The 11,856-nt window shown below is 37.0% G+C and overlaps 1 protein-coding gene across 3 annotated transcripts; it reads right to left on the bottom strand.

Moving 5' to 3' along the window:
• Positions 1 to 2: 2 nt before the first annotated feature.
• On the bottom strand, positions 3 to 11,856 carry klc3 (kinesin light chain 3). Of its 3 annotated transcripts, XM_058745082.1 has the most exons (15): positions 11,781 to 11,856; positions 11,238 to 11,505; positions 9,847 to 9,879; positions 7,000 to 7,225; positions 6,684 to 6,914; positions 5,117 to 5,192; positions 4,577 to 4,802; positions 4,380 to 4,467; positions 4,134 to 4,235; positions 3,494 to 3,667; positions 3,291 to 3,390; positions 3,132 to 3,181; positions 2,911 to 3,041; positions 2,758 to 2,824; positions 3 to 2,183 (listed from the first exon to the last, which is right to left on the bottom strand). In XM_058745082.1, the coding sequence occupies exons 4-15, from the start codon at positions 7,207 to 7,209 to the stop codon at positions 2,097 to 2,099; spliced, it is 1,542 nt and encodes a 513-aa protein (XP_058601065.1). In that variant the 5' UTR covers positions 7,210 to 7,225; positions 9,847 to 9,879; positions 11,238 to 11,505; positions 11,781 to 11,856; the 3' UTR covers positions 3 to 2,096. The 3 variants fall into 3 exon arrangements, with proteins under 3 accessions (XP_058601065.1, XP_058601067.1, XP_058601066.1); XM_058745083.1 differs by lacking the exon at positions 9,847 to 9,879 and having other exon boundaries at positions 4 to 2,183; positions 11,781 to 11,849; XM_058745084.1 differs by lacking the exons at positions 9,847 to 9,879; positions 11,781 to 11,856 and having other exon boundaries at positions 11,421 to 11,436.

Below are 11,856 nucleotides of genomic sequence, written 5' to 3'. Positions count from 1 at the left end.
GTGTCATTCTTTACTGTTTGAAGAGAAACATACTCTCAAAACCAGCTGCAGTGGGCACACAAGCACACTAATTTAAACTACTGGAGGTCACCAGGAGTTGCATACCAGCTATTGATTGGGCCGTATCAGCTGTCAACCACCTAATTATCTGAAAACACTATTCACACATGTTGATTTTAACAGAGGTAGAACAATTTTATTTGGTTCATCAGCAACATTCAGTATATAAATATACTCCCTAAGCCCACGGAATATGTAACATGATTCAACAATATAGAATGTACAACTGTTTAGATTATGTAGCAGCTCCTTTGATGCCTAACCTCTCAGTAACTACATCCACTAGCAAGATTCAAGTTATATACTGTATATTAGCCTTGTACCCTGAAATTCTGCACATGTAAAATCCTTCTTATTGTGTTGAGAAGTGCTTAAACTAAAGCAAAAGCACAGCATGCATAAATATAAAGTACATGTGCTTGAAATTGAAAAATCAAAAGTCCCTTATATTATAGGCACAAGTATGTACCACAACTGGTTGATATTAACTCATAGAAACATACAAATTAGTATGTACAATAGTATGTCTTACATTCATCTTGGAATGTAACATCATGGATGACCATTCATTAGGAATTTTTGAGTTAAGAGCATTTAGAAGCGATAAGAAGAATTAAAGGGATAGTTCACCCAAAAATGAAAATTCTGTCATTAATTACTCACCCTAATGTCGTTCTGCACACAAAAAGTATTCTCAAAGTACTTTGAGCAACTGGGGCCTCATTTATAAAATGTTGTGCGAAACCATACTAAAATTGATCTTACGATCATTTCTCAAATATGCGTACGTGTGATGCATAAAATGAACGTACGTACAGAAAACACACGTATGCGTCTCTGTCAGATGTGAAATGTATGAATCGCAAATGATCTTGAACTTGCACATAACTGAATGGTTTCAGTTCTCTGCCTTGTAAACGACTCCTAATTAATGTCATTAACATGTAAAAGATCACCAGTCATCTTCCAAATTCTTTAACTTAGAACAGCGAGCTGCAAGAACAGCTTACATTTCCAAAAACCTGCAGTACATCTGCTCAGACCCTGACATGACGCTAAGCACTTTTCCACGCCAAAGACAGTTCTTAACGTGGATTTAAGCGTACGCACACTATAAGATCAAATCTGAGCGTACGCAAGCTTTATAAATGAGACCCCTGATGTCACATGTACCATTTTAACAACTAACTTTCTGGGCCTGGGAACGTTTCAGTTGCATTGCTGTCTATGCAGTGTTCATCAAAAATATCTTAATTTGTGTTCTGAAGATGAACGAAGGTCTTACGGGGGTGAGTAATTAATGACAGAATTTGAGTGAACTATCCCTTAAGTGCAAATTGTTCAATTCCAATACTATAATTCTATTGCATGGTAGTGTGAGGACATGGAATGTATGTCACATATTGCTACAATTTTCTAAGTAAACAGTGGTAAAGTGCAGTCACATTAGTAAAATTTTGGAGAAATTAAGCAGGCAAAAAAATGTCCATTGTCTATAATGCAGCAATGAATTAGGCTTACAAAATAGAGACTTTCACAACAAAAGCTTTCTGTTGGTCAATGTGGCAAAATTGCGAGACTAACCTGAACATGAGTGAAACCTAAGTGGGGAATTTTTTTGAGTGCATGGATTCCTATTGAAATGACTGGATTTTGCCTGCAAAATTCTGCTGAGCAAAAAAATGTGACCACACTTTTATTAAAAAAACTGCACCCTGCCTAAGGCTGTGGTAATGGTCCTATCTTTGAAATGCAATAAATGATACATTTCTGTGACATTTTATATTGCAACAGGCTTTTAAAAAATGAATAGACTGAACAGATTTTTTACAGTGTAAAAAATATTTTTGTAAAGCCAAAGTGTGCTCTCCTTTTCCAGAAGCACTTTGACAGACTGCTTTGAAGTGTGTGCATTCATCGTCACATACTGTTCCTCATATTATTGTCACATATGACCTTTGCAGTCATTACAGACCAGTCAGATGTGAGGCTGATATCTCTGCATCAGTCCTGATGTCATATGGCGTGTCTGAAAGTTAGCTGTCACCGCTCAGAGATGCACGGCGTGCTAAACTCTGCGTGCTGGAACTCAGACCCCGTGCATCTGTCAGCCTATTGGGCTTCTGAAAACACAAAATAGACTTTCATAATCCGATAACTAATTCCTGATTACTGTAATTATGCAGCACCCTTCAAAAGTTTTTTTTTTTTTTTTCCAAAGAAAATACTTTTATTCAGCAATTATACATGAAATTGATTCATATAAAGTTCAAAGGAACAGCATTTATTTGATATAGTAATCTTTTGTAAAATTACAAATGTCTTTGTCACTTTTGATCAAAGAATCCTGAAAAAAATGTATCACAGTTTCCACAAGAAATATATAGCAGCACAACTGTTTTCAACAATGATAATGATAAGAAATGTTTATTAAGCACCAAATCAGCATATCAGAATGATATCTGAAGGATCATGTGACACTGAAGACTGGAGTAATGATGCTGAAAATTAAGCTTTGCAATCACATGAATAGATTACATTTTAAAATATGTTCAAATAGAAAACATTTTAAATCATATTATCTCACAATATAATATAATATAATACGGATAATTTTACTATAAATGATCAAATAAATGCAGCCTTGGTGAATATAAGATACTTGAGCAAATTTGAAAGCAAAGGCTCAACGCTTACCATAGCAGCCTCTTGACTTTCTTTGAGACCCACATTAAGCACATTTAGAGAATTGGCTCTCTTCATCCTGTTTAAAAATAAATGAGTAGTTAAAAATACTGCTCTCTTCTACGTAAAGTGACGAGAGCTGAACAGTAAGTAGAATATCATTACCCAGCAGCTCGAGGGGCTGTTTCCTGTGTTCCAACTCCTTTCAGTTTCCGAACAAGTTTCTCGCTGCTTCGTCTTATGGATTCCCGAAGCTTGGTAAACGATCCACTGCGCTTCAGACTTCCCAGACCATCCTACAGTACACACACACACACACACACACACAAGTACATTAAAAGGCTATTTCTCCTAATAGAACATGCATATTTGGATTGAAAACATACCTGTCTTGAGCTTCCCTCCTCTGTATGTATCCAAACCGGCCGGCCGTCCCCTATATATACACATGTGAAATATGAATTTACTATTGGACAAATATGCTTAGTAGGTCAAACTATGGTGTATAAAAATTCCTCTGAAGGCAGAAGTAAAATTGATTTTACCCTCCACTGAGCCAAACTCCTTCTCATGAGCACGAGTCAGAATCTCTTTATAAAGAGCCTCAGCTTGCCTGTATTTCCCCTGCTTGAGGTAACAGGAGGCCTGAAGGGCAAATGAATGGTATATTATATAACATGCATAATACACTACTGCTACCATTATTAAAACACTAGCATTTGACAAGATACTCATTTCCTATCCTGACCAGGTTGTTCTTGGTCTTGGCCACGTTAGCATCGTCTGGACCCAGCTGGCTCTGGTAAATGTGCAGCGCACGTTCATAGTACTGCTCCACCTCCTGGTATTTGCCCTGGTTCTGGCATAGGAGGGCCAAGTTATTCAGCTGCTTGGCTACATCAGGGTGATCTGTCCCAAGCACCTGTCAATAGACAAAGATAGGCAAGATATTTCATCTAGACCAGTGGTTCTCAACCTTTTTAACTCCAAGGCCACAACAATATTTAAAGGCTCCATGACTTTTCCAGTTGTTCTTGATTTACTGGATAAGGATAAAATCATTATAATATGATAATTTGCTACTCAATGTTGAAAACAGTTGTGCTACTTAATATTTTTGTGCAAACCAGGATCATTTCTCAGGATTCTACGATGAATAGAACGTTTGAAGAACAGCATTTATTTGAAATTGACTTTTTTGTCTTTCTTTTTTTACATATTTAATGTAAAGGCATCATGTCACTTCTGATCAATTTAATGCATCCTTGCTAAATGAAATGATTTTCTTTCAAAAGGAAATCTTACTGACCCAGGACCCAAAACTTGTACAGGTAAGTTGATCTGATCTGACAGCTGTGGGAAAACCATTCACTCTTTTGTGTCAGTACCTTTTCTCTGATCTCCAGAGCTCTTTTACACAGTGGCTCTGCCTCTTTATACTTCCCTCTTTTTCCATACAACACAGCCAGATTATTCAGAGTAGCTGCCACCTACAAACACAAACATAAAGTCATGGAAAGGGACCTAATGTATATAGACTGCATATGTAACTATTGACCTTTCAGTGAAATACGAAAAAAAAAGTGCCAAGCAAACTATAACAGTAACACGTTCCATCTTCAATCAGTACATACTGCTGGATGGTCCAAGCCTAGTGTCTTCTCACGAATAGCCAATGCATCATTCAGGAGATTGGCCGCTTCCTTGTATTTGTTTTGATCCCTGTAAAGCATAATATTAATGTTATTTAATAAGATTAGAATGTAATACAGATTAATAATTATATTTACACTTAATGTTAAATGAATGTGTGATGATCTATTGAAGTGACCTGTACACTAAAGCCAGGATATTGAGCATGGTAGCAACATCCGGATGGCTGTGGCCTGAGGATTTCTCCAGGTCTTCCAGAGCTTGCTTGCAGAGCGGCACAGCTACCTCATAGCGGCCCTGAGAGGCGTACTGGATCACCAGGTTGTGGAGAGTTCGGAGGCGGGCAGGGATCTCATATCCTCCCTGCTGGGCAGCAGCGGCGGCACTACTGTGTGGCTGAGACACTGCAAATACAAGAGAAGAGCTGAGACACATGTGCACATGCTCCGATAGATTGAGCTCAGTGATCATCAGTGATCTTGTGACATTTCTCAATTTCCTGACCTCTACTCTTCTCTCAATAAAAACATATGAAAAAATGATCTTTAAGAAGTTCAAATTCTAGTTGTGTTATAGTAAATCCTAACTGTGGTTGAAACTTAACACTGTAGTAAACCTTGAGTCAACCAAACCCTTGCTTGCTCTAACAGCTGACATGGAAAAAACTCAGTAAACAAATGTGTAAAGGAACCGCTGTGGTCTGTGAGGAGTGTCATACTGTGTGATTGCTCCTCTTCTTCAGAAGGAAAGAGGTCATCAAGGGACTCCTTCCCTGAAGTAGAATCTTTATCCTCCTGGAAGAAACAAACAGCATGAACATGTCACGAGTTTATGATTTAATATTTTGAATAGCCTTTAGACCAGTGGCACCCAGTCATCAGTTTGGGGCCCACAAGGGGGCTACAGAACACTTCCAAGAGGGCAGGATGACTTATTTAAATTAGTAAAGTATTATTAATATATTAAAATTATTATTCTGAACTAAATTAAAATGTAAATGCAATCATGTTTCTTTTTTCTTATTTGTTTTTATTGAAGAACATACAGTTTGAAAGCAATCATCTTTGTCATAATTACAGTAGAAATACAGAAATATCTTTGTTTATATTGGGGTCAGTGCAGGGCTTTCAAGTCAAAAAGGTGGGTGTTTTTTTTTACATTTTGTACTTTTGTGTCCTTTTTATGTGTTGATTTTTCAGATCTCAACCATTTTTTCTTGTTATATGAAGGTCAGACTGAAAAATCAGACTGAAAATTTCTGAAGGATCTTGTGACACTGAAATTCAGCTTTGCCATCACAGAAATAAATTACTATTTAAGTTATATTCAAATAGAAAACACTCATTTTTAATTGTAATGATATTTCACAATATTATAATCTTTATCCTCCTATAAGAAACAAACAACATGAACATGTCATGAGATTACGATTTAATATTTTGAATAGCCTTTAGACCAGTGGTGCCCAATCATAGTTTTTGAAATCACAAAATGAATCATGGTTAATCTAATAAATCATGGTTATTTAATATATCAGTACACCTAGATTTTCTTAATAAAAAAAAAAAGTTTGAAATCAAGCATCTTTGTCATAATTACAGTAGAAATAAGGAAATATCTTTGTTTATATTGGGGTCAGTGGGGGGCCTTCAAGTCAAAAAGGTAAGTGTTTTTAAAACCTTTTGGTACTTTTATGTTCCAAGTGTTGATTTTTCAGATCTCAGCTTTTTTTTCTTGTTATATTAAAGGTCAGACTGACTTTATGTCATGCCATGCATTTATTTTTCCTTCTTATTAAATGCCATTTTGTATGGATGGCATTGTTTTAGCCTTGTGCCAAGCACAGACATTAAATAAAATGAAAATCCATCATGAAAATATGAATTACATGATAATCCAAACAGAAAATTAAATTAAAGCATAACTATACAAATAAATATTATTTATATAGATCTTACACAAATTGTGATTGTCCCACTGCAAAAAAAAAAAAAAAAGTATTTAAAAATTTGTTTATCAGAAATAACCGCAGCAAAAAATATGCCTGAGATGAAATATGAGATAAAATAAATTAAAGAAAATAAAGAAAAAAAATCAAGTATGTTGTTTCCAATCAATATGAAATTGTCAAATATTTTTTGCGTGCATTTAATTGCTTGCCATTTTCCTATTAAAAACAAACAAACAAACAAAAACCCATATCCACAAAGCTAGTCTAGAATAAACGTTTAGCCTATAAACCTAAATGTATTAACCACATGAATGTTTTCAAGATGAACCCTTACCATAGGTGGCTCTTCGTGGTCGTACTTGCGGATGCTGCTCATGAACTGCAGGTGTCTGTTCTGCTCCTCTAAAGTAACCACTTCCTGTTCCCGCTCCTGTAACTGCTGCTGGGCCCTGGCCAGCTCGTCTCTCAGCCACTGGTTTTCCTGGCACAGCCTCCGCACCTGAGCACGCAACTTCTGCTTCTCTGCCTCCAAAGAGCCCAGGTGTGCTGACAGCGCCATCATCACCTGGATGAGCGGGAAACAGACAGCTGTGTGAGTGGAAAGGCTCTTAATGAGACAGAAAGTGAATGAAGTTGACTGCACCGCTCACTTGCGCCTCTCCTAGCCCCAGTTCAATCCTCTCCAGAGACTGTAAAATGATGTTGGTCTTCTCCTGCTCCAGGCTGCCGCTCTCGCTGGAGGTCTGGCTCTGGAGTGTTTCCTGCAGACTGTCCAGCAGCGTGCGGTTCTCTCCACGCAGAGCCTCCAGCCCTGCGATCACCTGCTGGGTGCTGCATAAGATTTCCTCCCCTGACAACATGTCTGACACTCGGACCCTGGAGAGGAAAATATGCATTTGGTATTAACATGCATTTAGTGACCGCGACTCTAGGGAAATTTTCACATAGCAGGCAGGAGTTCATTATAACATTCACACGTTTTCTGGGTTACTATACTGAGTATCTGTTTTGATGATGCAAATGATTATTCAAAGTGGTAAACTGACATATACAGGTGCTGGTCATATAATTAGAAGATCATCAAAAAGTTGATTTATTTCACTAGTTCCATTCAAAAAGTGAAACTTGTATATTATATTCATTCATTACACACAGACTGATATATTTCAAATGTTTATTTCTTTTCATTTTGATGATTAGAGCTTACAGCTCATGAAAGTCAAAAATCAGTATCTCAAAATATTAGAATATTACTTAAGACCAATACAAAGAAAGGATTTTTAGAAATCTTGGCCAACTGAAAAGTATGAAAATGAAAAGTATGAGCATGTACAGCACTCAATACTTAGTTGGGGCTCCTTTTGCCTGAATTACTGCAGCAATGCGGCGTGGCATGGAGTCGATCAGTCTGTGGCACTGCTCAGGTGTTATGGAAGCCCAGGTTGCTCTGATAGTGGCCTTCAGCTCATCTGCATTGTTGGGTCTGGTGTCTCTCATCTTCCTCTTGACAATACCCCATAGATTCTCTATGGGGTTCAGGTCAGCGAGTTTGCTGGCCAATCAAGCACAGTAACACTATGGTCATTGAACCAGCTTTTGGTACCTTTGGCAGTGTGGGCAGGTGCCAAGTCCTGCTGGAAAATGAAATCAGCATCTCCATAAAGCTTGTCAACAGAAGGAAGCATGAAGTGCTCTAAAATTTCCTGGTAGATGGCTGCGTTGACTGTGGACTTCAGAAAACACAGTGGACCAACACCAGCAGATGACATGGCAGCCCAAATCATCACTGACTGTGGAAACTTCACACTGGACTTCAAGCAACATGGATTCTGTGCCTCCACTCTTCCTTCAGACTCTGGGACCTTGATTTCCAAATGAAATGTAAAATTTACTTTCATCTGAAAAGAGGACTTTGGACCACTGAGCAACAGTCCAGTTCTTTTCTCCACAGCCCAGGTAAGATGCTTCTGACGTTGTCTCTGGTTCAGAAGTGGCTTGGTAGCCCTTTTCCTGAAGGCGTCTGAGCGTGGTGACTCTTGATGCACTGACTCCAGCTTCAGTTCTCTCCTTGTGAAGCTCTCACAAGTGTTTGAATCGGCTTTGCTTGACTGTATTCTCAAGCTTGCGGTCATCCCTGTTGCTTGTGCACCTTTTCCTACCCAAATTCTTCCTTCCAGTCAACTTTGCATTTAATATGCTTTGATACAGCACTCTGTAAACAGCCACACCTTTCAGTAATGACCTTCTGTGACTTACCCTCTTTGTGGAGGGTGTCAATGTTCGTCTTCTGGATCATTGCCAAGTCAGCAGTCTTCTCCATTATTGTGGTTTCAAAGAACAAGAGATACCCAGAATTTATACTGTAGGGATGGTCATTTATTCAAACTCAAATGTAAATATTCTAATATTTTGAGATACTGATTTTTGACTTTCATGAGCTGTAAGCTCTAATCATCAAAATTAAAAGAAATAAACATTTGAAATATATCAGTCTGTGTGTAATGAATGAATATAATATACAAGTTTCACTTTTTGAATGGAATTAGTGAAATAAATCAACTTTTTGATGATATTCTAATTATGTGACCAGCACCTGTAGTTCATGACGAAAGGGTTTTTTGAGCATGCATGCAATAAATTGATCAAAAGTGAGAGACATTTATAATGTTATAAAATTTCAAATAAATGCTGTTCTCATACAGTATCATGAAACAATGCATCACATCTTTCACTATAAATATATAAAGCAGCACAACTGTTTTTAACATTGATAATAAGAAATGTTTCTTTAGCACCAAATCAACATTTTAGAATGATTTCTGAAGGATCCTGTGACACTGAAAACTATTGGCTGCTGATAATTCAGTTTTGCCATCACAGAAATAAACAACTTTTTAAATTATATTCAAATCACTCATTTTAAATTGTAATGATATTTCACAATATTACTGTTTTTGATCAAATAAATGCAAGCTTGGTGACTTTCTCCAAAAATATTCCATTATCTCAAGGTAATTAAAACACAGATCAGAACGTAAACCCCAAAGTTCAGCTACTGTAGGCTAAATAGTTCAGATTGACTAAATAGAAAGTGGTTTGAGTGCTTGACATCTTTTTTGGTGTATGGGTGTATTATATATGTTGCTTCTGTGTCACAAAAGTTTAAAGTTTTATAGTGTATTTCTATAATTCCATTTTATCTCCACACTTTATAGTTTTTAAAATGCTATGTGCAGCACAAAAAAAGTCTCCGAATTCAAATTATACTTGCAGAGCAACTTCTGCTAGACTTCGGCTACATAAACCTACACAGTCATTGTTGTTAATGTGGGTGGCATAATAAACACACACTGTCAAGAAACATCATAGGTGATATTCCAGGAAGAAAACTGTCTAGAAAATGTGTAGACAAACTCCACACAAACAACTACTAAACAAACAGAAAAGGATCACAGGTAAAATGATAGCACACGCAGTATAGAATATCAGAAACTAACCTTAATTCACACTAAAATCAAGATCTCCTTTGGCTGCAAAGAAAGAAAAATCTTCATAATAAAGATGGGATATATGTTTTTTAGGAAGCACCAGAGAATACAACACAGAATACAACAATTATACACTGTTTTAAAAAAAAATGAACTGGCAATTGATAGATAACAAGAGCATAGACTCCTGTTAGCCTTAAGAGAGAAAAGTGAAGTGAAGCTTGCCTGCCACCCCAACACATGAAAACAAGCAGAAGGGTTGCTAGGTAAGAATCAGTTTACAGGTAGGAACAGAGAGGTCTCTGGGGAGGTAAAGGACTGAGCTTATGTTTACGCCAGACCAATGAGGTCATCAACACAGATATATGAAAAATAAAAAAACAATGATACATGCATTAGGTACCAGTTTGGCATGATTAAAAGGGTGGAGTGGACCAACAGCTAACTTCCATGTTTTGTTTTTTTTACTTGTGTCAAATTTTATTTATCCATTTTGGCTGTTGCTGTTGAAAAAGCTTCTCAGTTCTGATCTGTATAAAATTACTGCTTAATGAATACAGTTCAACACTTGAAGGATTCACCATAAAAGTGTCATAAATGTGTTCATATGAGTAGTGTGGTATATAAGTCTTTTAATTCAAAATTTCACCGAATAACAACCTAAACTTAAGTCTGTTTGTTACAAAAGTGATTGTATGACTTTAGAAGACTTGGAATACAGAACAGCAGGAGTCACATTCTGCTTGGAGCTTGACAGCTGTCAATCATTATTTACTGTCAGTATATTGAAAAGAATGGCACCTAAAATCCACAAACTTCATAGAGGAAAGAAGGTCATACAAATTTGGAAGTTTGGGGTGACAGGAGGGCGAGTAAATAATGACAAAAATGTCATCTATTTGATCTGTCAATTGAATAGTAAAGTGTTAATTCTCTCATGATGCTGAATCGTCTATTTCCAGACACGTGATGTGTAAACAAAGAATTGTTTTAAGTACAGAGATATATTTACAGATAAATGTAAGAGATAAATATATGAAGAGCTATATATAGGGAAAATATTAGATATCACGAAAATAAACAAACCCGTTTGAATAAAATAGACATTGTGTCTGCCCAACCTAAAATGAACGAATTGATTGAATATCTCCTATAATAAATAAACAATAACACTCTATGGTGGGTAGACCTGTTTAAAAGTGATTTTAGTGATGATAATTGTTAAACATGCTGACTTTCACCATATTAACAGTTGTAACGAAGGCTAATTCAGGAAAACAAACAGTGACAACAAAGGAGAGTGTAATAGTCTATTAAACCGCACTGTAAAGCTGTTTATTCTCCCAGGTCATATAAAGAGTCTGCTGGCCAGTGAGTGTCAACAGCTGATGTTTATTTACCTGCAGTAACTCGGACAAGTGGCCACGACGCGTCCCAACTTACAGCCAGACAATACCGACTAAAATAGTCCACATTACATCTTTATTTCCTTGATGTAGTCGCGATTAAAGGATGTAACAGCCAAGCAGAGCCTCGGTCGCGGTCATTCATTCACCTGTTGTTGCGTCGCAGACGGGGCTTACCTGATCCGTCAGTTCATTTACCGCGACTGCGCCGTGAGCTGCGAGCGACCACAGGCCACCTATCTTCCAAAGCCCTGAACTGCGCCTAATGGAGCATTACCACATCAACAAATACATGAGGCGTGCACACTAATGATTTTTGGAGGTTGTCATGAGTACTTATACATGAATCAGACATGTAATTAAAGAGTTCAGATGCAAAATCCTCTAAGTGCCCTTTGAAATTTTCTCCTAAAATGATTTTTTTTCAATTTTTTGAAAATTCAGTAATTTCACTTTAATGGCAATGAATAGGTCCTTTTCATTGCCATTAAAGGGATACTCCACCCCAAAATGAAAATTTTGTCATTAATCACTTACCCCTCATGTCGTTCCAAACCCGTAAAAGCTTTGTTCGTCTTCGTAACACAATTTAAGATATTTTAGATGAAAACCG

The sequence above is a fragment of the Onychostoma macrolepis genome, chromosome 15 (assembly GCF_012432095.1).
Source record: "Onychostoma macrolepis isolate SWU-2019 chromosome 15, ASM1243209v1, whole genome shotgun sequence".
Taxonomy (NCBI): Eukaryota; Metazoa; Chordata; class Actinopteri; order Cypriniformes; family Cyprinidae; genus Onychostoma; species Onychostoma macrolepis.
The sequence above is the reverse complement of the archived record's forward strand: the minus strand, read 5'-3'. Positions and strand labels throughout refer to the sequence as shown.

Bases quoted from the DNA above. Each gene is read 5' to 3' on its own strand.
- klc3 (XM_058745082.1), bottom strand. From the start codon at position 7,209: ATGTTGTCAGGGGAGGAAATCTTATGCAGCACCCAGCAGGTGATCGCA. The intron at 4,803-5,116 runs GTATGACACTCC...TTGTATTTGCAG, and splicing joins AGAAGAGGAGCAATCACACA to TGTCTCAGCCACACAGTAGT. The intron at 2,184-2,757 runs GTAAGCGTTGAG...TTGTGTTTTCAG, and splicing joins AAAGTCAAGAGGCTGCTATG to AAGCCCAATAGGCTGACAGA.